The 13,018-nt window shown below is 52.1% G+C and overlaps 1 protein-coding gene across 1 annotated transcript in view; it reads right to left on the bottom strand.

The window, feature by feature from the left end:
* The window catches only part of ITGA11 (integrin subunit alpha 11), a 116,997-nt gene that overhangs the window by 49,814 nt on the left and 54,165 nt on the right, over positions 1 to 13,018 (bottom strand). Inside the window, exons 4-7 of the mRNA XM_070499218.1 lie at positions 9,247 to 9,338; positions 6,552 to 6,666; positions 3,756 to 3,883; positions 2,462 to 2,610 (exon numbers count right to left, since the gene is read on the bottom strand). Coding sequence (XP_070355319.1) covers positions 2,462 to 2,610; positions 3,756 to 3,883; positions 6,552 to 6,666; positions 9,247 to 9,338 — 484 coding nt within the window. The remainder of the gene's footprint in view (positions 1 to 2,461; positions 2,611 to 3,755; positions 3,884 to 6,551; positions 6,667 to 9,246; positions 9,339 to 13,018) is intronic.

The raw sequence follows: 13,018 nt of genomic DNA, 5'->3' as shown, positions 1-13,018 counted from the left end.
TAGCATCTATGTTGTTTATTTGCTTATTGTCTGCCTCACCCTCTAGGTTGTCAGCCATTGAGGGCAGGACATTTATCTGTTTTGTTCATGTGTGAGGCACGTAGTAGGTGTTCAATAAAAAGTGTTGAGTAAACTAAGATGAATCACACCATTGTCCCTGCACCCCCCAACCCCCCAAGCCATACATGGCTTCATGTGCACATCTCGTGATAACACTCTCATCCCCAAGAACCTTCAGTGGCCACTCACGCTTGTCTTAGCTACAACATTATCAGCCTCATAGTCTGGATCCAAGCCATCTTTGCAGCTGCCTGGCACACTAACCCTAACACGAACCCCAGGCCACGGCCAGAGCATGAATGTAAATGTCCCTCGACGTCCCCCTTCCTTGGCCCTTACCAGGGCAGAAGGTCTTCTGTGAATGTCTTCTCTCTGCCTCTCCCTGCTGGACTCCTGGGGTCTTCGCAGGACAGGTCAAATGCCACCTGTCTTGGCAGTCCTCCCCGGCCCCTCCCTTGGAGCCTTCTCTCTCTCATCCTTACTGAATTAGGCTGATGCTTATCAGAGCTCCCCTATGGGGTGGGGGCACAGGTTACTGTCTTTGTAACCCGTCAAATCCATGGCCTGGATCTTTGTTACTTTAGTAGGTGCACAGAAAAAAAAGCATTACGAATAGCTTAGTGAGGGGAGAAAAGCTTTCACCTTAAAGAGCACCGGTTGTAATTTGGGACCCAAGCGTGGCAGGCCGGGAAGAGAGGTTTCAACTTCACTTGAGGTGCAGATGCACACCCCAGTGCTGCCCGTGAGGCCCGGATGTTCACACTGCCTGGGGAGTCACACACTTGTAACTGACCTGGGGTGGGTGGGCTGCGGAATGAGCCCTGCTGAGTCAGTTGGCTCCCCACTGAGGAATTGATAGCTCAGTGGGCACTAGCTTCCCGCTGTTGCCCCAGCCATTTCACGAGGGCCTGCAGGGGGGCTCAGGGGCTCACCCCAATGATGACAAAACAGCAAAGTGGCCTGTTTCTCGTGAGGATGAGTAAGAGCCATCCTTACAAGGAGGAAGGCTCATTTAGGAAAAAGGCGTGAGGAGGTTTTATCAGCAAACAGAATAGGTTAGTGGAGCAGTAACTTAGAAAGAGCTGTGAGATGGGAAAAAACAATCTTTTCACCACGTAAAGTCATGTTACTACTAAATCGCTCTTACACTGTGGAATCCTGTTAAACACATTGACTAACCCCGTGTGAGGTGGGATTATAAGGTAATGGGACTGTGGTCTCAATGAACACAACGGAACTCATATTCACAGGTGTAAAATTTATACATCTAAAATCTAAATGCCCTGGATGTAGTCATCACAGGAGTTCAGGCCTCAGCAAAAAAGTGCTCACTGAGGGGCTGGCCCCGTGGCAGAGTGGTTAAGTTTGCATGCTCTGCTTTGGTGGTCCGGGGTTCACTGGTTCGGATCCTGGGTGCAGACCTACACACCACTCATCAAGCCATGCTGCGGAGGCGTCCCACATAGGAGAGCTAGAATAACTTACAACTAAGATACACAACCATGCACTGGGGCTTTGGGGAGAAAAATAAAAAAATAAAGTCACTCACTGATTTCAGAGGGGATGAACACAGCATTCTGAGCAGTGGCCACATTACTGGAATAAGCACGTAGCTGTCTGTGTGGACAACGACTAGAGACAGCATTCACTGTCATCATGAGTGAGTTTTGGGGTGACTTTTAAGGAACCAGCCTCATTACTCTATGATCTCAGAGATTAGATTTAACTGTGTTCTTCACACTTCATTGATGACAACTCTCCACAGGAAGATTCTGCCATCAAAGAACCTACACTTTTTATAGGGTCTCTGTGGCAGGATGTATTTTCCCAAGTTGGCTGTAATGATATCTCCCATCCCAAATGCTCTTCCGCAATGTGACATTGCCGTTCCTCCATCTAGAGGCAGAATCAGATTCTCTTCCCCTTGAATCTGGGCTGGCCATAGTGACTTGTTCGATCAATACAATATGGTAGAAGTTTTTTCTGGGACTTTTGGGGCTAGGTCATAGGCAGTCTTGGAGTTCCCGCGTGGGTCTCTTGGAAAGCTCGCTCTCAGAGTCCAGCTGCCATGACGTGAGAAAACCAAGCCACATGGCCACCTGTGGTCAGCCCCAGGTGAGCTGTCAGTCAACAACCAGCATCAATTGCTGGCCACATGAGTGTGTCATTTTGGATGTCCAGTCCAGTCAGATCCTCAGATGACAACAGCCCTAGCCGACACCAGATTTCAGCCACATGAGAGAACCCAAGAGAGAACTGACCAGCTGAGCCCAACCAATTCTCAGAACTTTCAGGCATTAGTAAATTATTGTCTCAAGGTACTAAATTTGGTGGGGGTTTGTTACACGGCAATATATATCTAGAACGGTATCAGATTTAGAAAATTTAATTTTTTTTTTACCGAGCAAATTCGATGCCGAATGCTGTGCGGGTCTCTGTTCCTCCTCTCTGCTCAATGTGGCTGGCCGCTTCCACTACATCTTTTACGGACCTGTAGTCATTGAGGTGAAATTCATGTACCACGTCTTCTCCGTACTGAACAACTCCAACCTGCAAGTTAGAGGAGAAGGCGACAGAACATCTCGACCCCCGACACTGAGACCTGCGGTGGCCAGGCTCCCTGAGGCATCACTGTCTAGGACAGTTCAGGAGCGAGGAAGGCTCAGGACCTCCCGAGGGAGAGCAACTAGGCTGAGGGCAGCAGGTTCTGAAAGCTCTGGGAACAATGGACGGCTTGGTGAGACGCGTGGGAGGCACTTATCAAGACAGGAGACTGTGATTTAAAGAAAGGCCCGAGAGATTATGTTTGTTACTTAAAAAGACAAAAGCTGAGCATAGAATTGAAGTCTAAAATATTAGGAATGGCTTGGGGGAGGGGCATGACATTGTTCACCAAACTCTGGAACTGAGGTTCCTTAAAACTTGGAAGAGAAGAGGTTCTTTTATCCCCAAGGCTGATAAAATATCGACAATGTTAATAGCCTTGAAAGAAACAAAAAACCTTAAAGACCTACAGTAGAACTAGAATGATAAAATGCGACTGTTGGATGGGCCCACAGAGGTTATTTGGTGCCTTTCTAATGCTGGACTTTCACCCACAATACCTTAAAAGATGGTCTTCCAAGGCTGGGGAAGTCCACCGCTTCACGAAAGCCCACTCCCTTTTTACCAGCCCTAATTGTTACAAAATAATTGCTCAGATTGATTTACAATCTGCCACCTTGTAACTTCTAATCATTGGTCCTCATTTGGCCTGCCAAAACAACAGGGAATAAATCTACCTGCTCTCCAGCCAGGCAGCGTTTCAAATATGTGCTGGCGGCTACGACCCTCTTCCCAGTCTTCTCTCCAAGATCAGTGTGTCTAATTTTCCCCTGTGTCCCGCTCAGCAGGATTCTAGCACCTACTCAATCTTTCCTGCCTTCCTTCTCACTCTCTAGTTGGTCAAACTTTCTCTTAATAGGTAGCATCTATCCCAGAAGACAATGTTTGACCCTCGAGGTGAGGCATCCCCCAAATTGTCCCTCCATGTGCCCAGCAGAGATGAGTGTCCTGGGCTACAGAGCCCTGGTGCTGGCCCTTCCACCTACACTTTCTTAGTGCATGCAAAGATGCTCCCCCACATCCCAGGGCAGTATCTACCATGGGTTAGGGGGGCCATGCTTGGAGGAGGAAAGAGTCCCAGAGATGCTCACCTGGATCTGCCCAGGGCCGATGTAAAACTTTTTCAGGATGTTGATGAGGAAGTGCTGAACCTCTACCCAGGGGTAGATGCTGTTGGAACCATCCAGAACAATGACGATGTCCATGTAGGTCTGGCACCCTGGGAAGTGGGGACATGGTCACAGCTACCCCAGGGCCCAGTGTCTGCAAGTCTCTGATTCTCCGGTTCATTGTCCAAAGGACAATAGAAGGACTCTGTTATATGTATATAATTACATGTGTGTACTTCCCTGGGCTGGGGAGCCATCCTTGGGCTGGACATTTATTTGGGCAACGTGAATGACGAGCCCAAGAATTCCTGGCTCTGCTCCACCTCTCTGTGCTGGCCATGCAAACAAAGCTGAGATGAAGCCTGACCCGCTCGGCTCTCATCACGGACTGACCACGGGCAGCTGGTCAGTGTCTCTGAGGCAGCCAACACTGCTCACATTGGCATCTCTTTATAATTTGTTTTACTGAAACGGGCAGGCTGGACTTAACGACTTTCAGCCCAAATGGAGGGGTTTCACTTTTTAAGGGGGCAGTATGGTGTAACGGCTAGGAATATGGAGCCTGGAGTCATGATGTTTGACTCCTGGCTTTGACCTTGGGCAAGTCACTGGACCTCTCAGCCCCAGTTTTCTCTTCTCTAGAACAGGCATAATGATAGCAGAGGGTTGTCAGGAGGAATCAATGGGGTGATGCTTCCACAGGGCGGAGCACCAAGCCAGTGCTCCAGAAATCTTAGCTGATCCTATTTTTACTTTTTTAAGCAAACCACTTTGTCAATGCGGCAATGACAGACTCAGGTCGAGCTCTCATGCTTTTATTTCTGCTCTGAACATAAAGCTTTCTCTATATTCTTATAACATTAATATGTAATTAAAACGCATAATAAAAATCAATTTTTCAGAGAAATTTTTTCAGAAAAAACCAATGAAACATCGGTACTATAAGAAATGTAAGAAACTTCTTTTAAAATCTAAGTAATTTATTTCTGTTTGTGAACAGTTGGGGTTACTTTGAAATATGCTATGATTTATATTATATTACATTATATTGAAAGTTTGGGCATCTGCTTATGTTTACTAGAGGATTTTCGCACTGCTAGAAAATCTACTTTGCAGCAATAAGGCCGGAGCCTGTTGTGTGTGATCTGTTCCAGGAAGTCCTGCATCGGGAAGGTGCAGACGCTGCAGCCCATGCTCACTAGAGAGAGGAAGGGGGGTGGCTTTGAGCCCAGGTGCCCATCGCAGGCCTTGCGTCTGGGGCAGCATTTAGAAGTGTTTGGGTGATTCGATGCTCAGAGTCACCTCTGCTTTCACAGAAGTTGCATAGATAGTCTTATCCCCGCTGCATGCTCTGTGCAGCATGTGACACCCTGACATGTCTGGGCTGACCGTGCCTGATAGCTTTGTCCTGTTCCAGTGTGGTTCAGCTCCACACTTGAGGACGGAGCACCTGCCACATGCCGGAGCGCCACGTGGGGTGACCAAGACAGAAACTTCTTGATTGGGAGGAATTTCCAATCTAGTGGTAGGGACCAGGTTTCTTTTATTTTTAAGACAGTTTTATTACTGGAATGCACTTATTATTGCTGATTTCTTCCTTACAACTTCAAAGTTTTCTTTTTAAGACATGTCGGGAAGAATTTTGCTTTAGGTCTGTGGTTCCTAAACATGGGTGAACACCCCACTGAAACACACACACACACACACACAGACACCCCGGGGCATATCCCAGACCTGTTGCATTAGAACCTCCACGGGGAGTGCCCTGGAATCTGTGTCCAGTAAGCTCCTGGGCACTGCTGCTGGTCAGTCAGGGGAGGAAGCCTCCCCCACAGGCGGTTCTGGGTGGCTGGGAGGGTCACACCCTGGCCCAGAGGAAAGAGCAGCCCTGGGCGTGGGGCGACTCACCTTGAGCCTCTTCCTGAGCCCCAGCACTGTCCTTCTGTCTGCCATTTTGTGTGAATAAACTCCACACCTCCTCATTGCAATAAGAGGACCACTTTCGAGCCCCTGCTGGACTGATGCTTCCTCCCCCAACTCAGGTACCATCTTTCCATCTCGGACTGGGCCCTGCTGTTTGGAGGGAGGTGCGGGCTAGCTGGAGTGCTAATCCTCTCACCCTCAATCAAACGGGCAGCAGCTGCTTGGGTGATGGTATTCAGCCCAGAGGAAATAGTGAGGCTCGGAGCCAAGCAGCCTGGGCTCGAGGGAGACAAGGTTTCAGCATCATTTCCCCAGATTTTCTTGGCAGGTGGGGAGTGCGTGGGAGGTTTTGTGTTCCGTGAAGTTCCTGGCAAGCTGGGCAGAGCTTCCTGATGTCCAGGAACATGGGTTTGATGGGTCTATTACCAGGGATATTTCTGTTCTCACTGGCCCCCTATCCACAGACAACAGCAAGGCATAACATTAGGGGGCACCATTCACACCATAGTCTAATCGAACGACGTCCCCTGTGCAGTGCACAGCTTGCCTGATATACATGGTGGCCCAGCAAGTTCTTCCCCACTCAGGTGTGTTTGCAGTGAGCCTCGCTGTCTGCCAGGATTGTCTTCCTAACCTCAGCTCATTTCTCCTCCACCATCACTCCGTGTGGGAGGGTGGGCCACAGAGGCCCTGAGACGTGAAGCGAGTGGTCCCAGGTTACCCAGAGAGCTGGAGCAGGGCGGGGTGAGAGTCTAAGTGCTGCCTTGTAGCTGCAGGACAGCGGGGATCAGAGCCCCGAGCCTCCCACAGACTGCTGGCCGCTCAGCCTGAGTCTGCAGATTAGAAGCCACTTACTTTGGAGAGCTGGGGCCACTGTCTTAGAGAACCTGAAGTTGGAGTTGACTCGTGAACACATCCCTGTGGTGTAGTAGGAGCTCCCACACTCGTGAGACCAGAGGGGGCTGCAGGCCTGTAAAGGAAGCACAGTCAGACCCCCAGTCAGTGGGGGGCCTCAGGGTGTGTCCAGGCCCAACAGCCTTCAGTCCAGACCCAACCTCCAAGACCCAAGACAAACACCCAGGGTTTAGAGGGTCTTCTTTGAGTCTAACTGAATTCCCTTTTGCTACAAGGTGTACCAGTTCCCTTGGTTTCAGGTGGAATGGGGAAAAACTAATCTTAGAGTCCTTTGTTCTATTTTCAATGGTGCCATCTTCTATCCTATCTTCTAGGGTTGTGACTCTCCTTCACTCAGTCTGCCCACCCCACCCCCCACACAGGATCTGGGAAAGCCTTTTCATCCAGGGGAGTGGACCTTTCAAGGTAACTAGAATAGCCCCTCTGTCTGAACAGGTCACTGAAGGTCCTTACTGGGATATTTCTAGGACTGGGTCCCAACAACATGCCATGGCTCTTGTTAGAGAAAGAAAAAAGAACACCTCTGCTCTTTCTCTGCTACCAGAAACATTGATATCAACTCCTCATTTAAAGACTGAGTGAAGAGTTCCTCTCAGAGTCAGGGTTATTAAAAATGAAAGCCCAGCTCCATGTCTCCATTTTTGTCCTGCTGCCAGGAAACTCAGGACTAAATTTTGTGTTGTAATTTTCTTTGGTTTGGAAGAATAATTATTCTATTGCCAATACCTTTCTTTAATTAGCTGTCTTTTTTTATACTCAGATTTTAAAGATTTTATTTTATCTGTGTCCTTTGTTGAAGCTGCAGTAAATTATTTTTGGAAGTAGAGGGAGAATAAAGAATGGAAAGGTGAATGATGGATAATGGATGGTTGGGTGGATGGGTAGATGGATGGATGATGGGTGGATCGGTGGATGGGTGGATAGAAAGATGATGGATGGATGGATGGGTGGCTGGATGGATGATGAATGGAGGTAGGAAGGGATGGATGGAAGGATGGATGATTAGATGGGAGGATGAGGGGGTGGATTGATATATTGATGAATGGGTGAATGAATTAAGGGATGGATGGATGGATGAATAGAGGGAAGGATAATTTATTGGGGGATGGATTGATGAGTGAATGAATAAACGGATGAGCAAATGAGTTTAAAAAAAGTTGCTATTTATAAACCAGGGACTTAAACTACCCACATAGACCCCAGAGGGTATGTCACACCATCCCTCTTGGGCCTTCATCCCACTTTGTAAAGTGGGTGAAATCAAATTAGTAGGAACGCAACAAGGAGCCTCAGAGGGAAGGGGGAGTAGCAACAGGCTCCTGACAGGCATGTGTGTGCACAGGGCCAGGGGTCCTGTTTGCCTTGATTGGGGAGGATGGACGGCTATGGGCTGACCACACATCGAGGCACCTCAGGACTTTCCCTGGCAGAGCCACTACATTCTGCTCAAGTCCCAGAGCATCCAAGTCATCTCATTGCCAGGGTGTCTGGCGCTTCACACCCTAGATGTCTCGTCTGTAGACAGAAATGGACTGACGGACAAGAGCCAAGAGTAACACAGCCCTCCCATCTTAAAACAAGTGGTGCATTTTAGTAGGCTTTCTAGGGTAATTTTTCTCTGAAATCCTCTCTCGCAGCTGTTTCTAGGAGCTATCAGCTCCAGAAGGATCCTGTTTTGAACCCCTAGCATCCCCCAAACTCATGGGGGGCCACTTCCACATGGCGGGGAGGAGCAGGCCCTGCAGATCCATCACGCCGGCTGTCACCAGCACTCACTCGCCTGCTGTGCGCAAAGCCTGGGCGGGGTTCAGAGAGCTCCTGCTCGGCCCCTGCTGCCCTTCTGTCCTGACGTCATGTTGACATCACTCACTCGCTTACTGTTACTCCCCTAATCAGGATGTCAGCTCCTGGGGGAGGAGCTCTGACTCCTGACTCCCTGGTGCCCGGCAGTGGGCACAGTACATTGTGAGTGCTCCCAAAAATTGTTGTCTAAATGAATGAATGTCTCTCCCACCTCAGCCCAAATACTCCCTCCTCTTTCTTCATTGCTAAGACCTGTCTCTTCTTTAAAAACAAAACAGAGACCTCCTCTGGGACACCTTCCATCTAATCCCACGCAGTCCGGGTGACCCGTTACCCTACTCTTTCCTCGGTTGTCGCAAACCTGTGTTCACTCATTTATGGCTTCCTTTCAAAGTCTCTTCAGGGGGTGTGGTGTGTCTTTTTTCTTTGATCAAACCTGGAGCAGCGGTTCGACCTCTGCTTTAGAAATTTGTCTCCCTAAAGGAAGGGCGAGGCCCCCCATCGAATTGTCGGCTATCTTTATTTATTCCTGGTCCTTTCATGCTGTCTGCCCCCCTCACCCTGGAGGTATTCGTACCAAACGGCTCAATCTTTCTTGCTGTCTGGACTGTCTCCCCTCAAAAATTTAGGGCACAGCAGGCAGAAGGGCACAGACAGGGAGCTGGCGGAGGAGCTGCTGCCTGGAGCGTGTGTGGACAGGCAGCGTGGAGGGTGGAGGGTGGGTGTGTGTGTAGGGACATGCTCCGTCACCCTGTGCCTCTCCCAGCCTCAAGCAGAGGGTGCGTGGGGCAGGAAGGGCTGAGGCTCAGACAGGGTGGGGGGTGGCTCTTACCAAGAAGCTGTTGTCCTTGGGGTTGGTGGCCAGGCTCAGGCCGAGGCGCATGTTGTCCTTCCGCTCAGACACGTTGGACAGGGTAACCCTTCCTGGGGTGGGAGGGACAAGCTCAGCCTACAGCCCCTCCGGACTGCCCTCGGCCCAGAGCCTGCTGCCGCCGGCTACCAGAAGGGCCTGTGGCAGGGCGGGTGCCAGGCAGAGTCCTCCTGATTCTCCCAGCCCTCTGGGCCCCTCCCTCACCCGTGCATTAGTGCAGCCCTTCACAGTTTACGAAGCCCTTGCCAGACACGGTCTCGTTACTTCCTCACAACTCCTTGTGAAATGAGGAAACCAAGTCTCAGAAAGGCCAAGCAACTTGCCCAGAGTCACACAGTACACACATAACAGAGCCTTCCATCCCCTAGTCTGGAGCTTTCCCTCCTTCAGTCATCTGACTGGACGCCAGCATTCCCCTTGAGTCCCACCCCCCACGTACCAGGGCCCCCCACCTAGGCTGGCTTCTCTGTGCAGTGTCCCCTCCACATTTTCCTTCGAGCCAACCTGTCATCAGCACTTGCCAGCCCCGTGCCCTCCTCTCTCAGGGCCCGCCTCTCTGCTTGTCTGACAAACTGATGCATGACAGCTGATTCTCTCTCACAAGTAATGAATAGCCAACTTAATGAGAACTTCCTGAGGCTTCAAGGTCTTGCCCAAGAATGCCATTCTGTGGTTGGCTGCCAGGAGAGGTACTGAGGGGCAGGATCATAGCAACACGGTCTAGGGAGAGGGTCTGGCAGGTTAGAATTATGGAACAGAGTTACATGGCGAAGGTTTTATGAGATCCTTCCGCCAGGCCACTGAAGGGAAGGAAGGGAGCTTGAATTCCCCAGACGTGTGTGGTGTGTACGAGCGTGTGTGTGCGTGCTCGCACCCGTATGGCCACGTGGTGGGGCAGAGATTAGGGGAAGCGAGTTGGGCATTAGATTGAGCCAAGAACGAGTCCTGACCTGCCGTGTGAGGACCTAGACGTCTCTGCTTGGGGGAGGGGAGGGATCTCTAAAGACCTGGGAGGCCTGGACCAAGAAAGGTCTGCATTTTGCTTGGTGGGCGATGGGAAGCGTGAAGAGCTGGCCTGCCCTTCGGGTCACAGGCCTCCGCAGAGACCAGGACTTCAGGCTCCTGACTGGACGTGGCTGGGCGGGGGCAGCTGTGTTTGCTGCTTGTCCCTTTGGTTCCCTCAGTTGGGAGTGAGTCTCCTTTATGAGACCCAGCCCCTCGCGGCTGTGCTGCAAGTGACTGGGATTGCTTTCTGTCTTGTCTGTCCACAAAAGGCAGAGAGAAAAAAAAGTAATAACCCTGGTGTTTTTATGGTGCCTTATCATTTAAAAAGTACCATCCCCACGTGTCCTCCCAGGATCCCCTCTGGGTCCTGGGAGGCCCGGGAGTCACCATTTCCATTTTACAGATGAGAAAATTGAGGGGCAGAGAGAGGCAGGGACTCCTACTAGACCAGTGAGTGGCAAATGACAGAGGGGGACTGGAACCCAGGCCGTCTGACATCCACCTGAGTTCTCCCGTCTGATGGCAGGCCTGCGGCGGCAGTGGGATGGTAGCGAGGAATCTGGAGAGGAAGCTCCGAGCCCTGACTGGGCACCTCCGCCCCTCGGCGGCTTGGAGAATGCTGCCCCCCACTGATGTAGGGGGCACATCCCGCTCCTCACCCTGCCTCTCTCCTTCTGCCTCGTCTCAGTGACCTAAGTCCTCACTGAAACTGTGCGGGCCCGGAAGCAGAGGGCACGGTAGGGAAGACCCCTGCGTTGGAGTCAGACAGAGTCAGACATACTCAGGTTCGAGTCCGGCTCCGCGGCGTACTGGCTTCCTGCATTTGGGGCAGTCGGTGGCTAACCTCTCCTGGGTTCAGTCTGCCCCTCTGAGAGCCGGAACACTAACACCTTTCTCAGCGGGTCTCTGTGAGGGTCCAGGGGCACAAGCCTGTCTGCACACAGGCCTGCCTTCCAGATCACACCCCTTCCCGCAGCCTCTGCCCTCGGTGGAACCCTGCCTTCATCCAGGTGCTGGGAAGACAGTGCCCGCGGTGGACTCTCCCACACTGAGGTGTGAATGACTGACACCCACTTAGCCTTCCCTGGGGAGAGAGGAAAGAACATCCTTGACTCAGTGTGACTCAGAGCCTGGAAAACCTGGGACTCAGGTTTCCCGGCCTCGAGCTTCCCACCGTGGGGTAAAATGACGGAGAGGCTTCCTGCCGCGCCACTGCCCAAAAACAGGGCTTCCTGCCCAGCACTCCTCTGTCTCCCTTTGCTGCCTGCGGCCTCCCGTATCTGCCTGGTTCAGGGCAGTTTCCCAGGGTCTGCCAGCTTCATGGCAGGGGCTCCTCTCCTTTGGAGGGAAATCGGGACCACACTGGAAACCAGAGCAACAGAGGAAATGAAATGACCAGTTCCTCTGTGTCCCCACCTGGAGCAGGAGCTTCTCTCAGGGGCCCAGGCCCTGAGCCCAGAGCCCACCTCTCCCACCACCCGCCTCACTCCCTCTGCCCCAGCCACATGGCCCGTCTTTCCATCCTCAGAGCAAGCTCATTCCCACCTCAGGGCCTTTGCACTTGCTCACCCACTGCTTAGAATGCCCCACCTGACTCCTTCTCACTGTCAAACCTTCGCTCAAGTGTTACCTGCTCAGACAGGCCTTCCCTGACCCCCTTGCTAAGGTAGAAACCCCACCCCTGCTCAGCTCCTCTTATCACAGCACTCCGGTTGATGGCACAGCATTTATCCCTGCTTTCTAATTTGTCTACTTGCTTACCGTCCCCTCCCAGCAGAGCCCGTGGAGACAGCCCTGCTGTATCCCCAGTAACTAGCACAGTGCTTGACATAGACTGGGTGCTCAGCACAGGTTGGGGGACATATTTGACCTGGAATGGATCCTGAGGTCCTTGAGTTGACCTCCTCTCTTTACATATGAGCAAACCGAGGTTCAGAGAGGGGATGTGAGCTCCCCATGGACACACCATGAGGAAACTGTACAGCTGGAAGGAGAACGCAGCTTGGCCTGTTTCAGAAGCCTGCATTCTCAGGGTGGGGATGACTGGGATTCTTGAGCCGCTGGCCAGGCTCCCGCCTCCCCTAGACTGTTTCCTCACTGGAGTCTGGGCCCCAGCTGAGGTCTGAACTTCCCATCCGTGGCACTGACGCAGCTGTGGACAGTGGGAGCATCCCGGACCACGTGACGGGACAGCTGGCCCGGGTATCTGAGTCCTCGGGCATTCTCTTTGATGTGGGCCTTTTCGTCCATCTTATCTCTTGAAGCTCTGCCATGTCCCCCACCAGGCCCCCGCTTCCCGTCCCCACCTCCCCAGGGAGCCCCACGCTGCTGCTCTAGGGCAGAGGCTCCCCTCCTGGGGGAGGGGCGGCCAGTCCTCCAGGGCAAGGCCTGGGAGTGTGGCTTCTCAGCCCAAATGGAACTTCTCCTTCTTCTGAAATCAAGGCGATGGCCCAGGCGCAAGTGTGTGTGTGTTCGTGGATGCATGCGTGTGCACACACACACAGGTTTTACGAGGGCTTGGAGGGCGTGAGGCAGCTCACGGCATCTCCCCTGGGCCTGAAGGCTCTCCAGAGAGGAACGAAGCCCCGGTTTCAGAAAGGCAGCATGTGTGGTGGTTAAGGGCGGTTGTGGATTGCCTGCACTGGCATCCCCCCCTCGCTGCTTATGAGCTGGGCCACCCCGGCAGGTCCCCTCACCTCCGCAGGCTGGCATTCCCTCCTTTGTTAAG

The sequence above is a fragment of the Equus asinus genome, chromosome 2 (assembly GCF_041296235.1).
Source record: "Equus asinus isolate D_3611 breed Donkey chromosome 2, EquAss-T2T_v2, whole genome shotgun sequence".
NCBI classification, from domain to species: Eukaryota; Metazoa; Chordata; class Mammalia; order Perissodactyla; family Equidae; genus Equus; species Equus asinus.
This window is presented reverse-complemented; position numbering and strand designations above follow the sequence as displayed.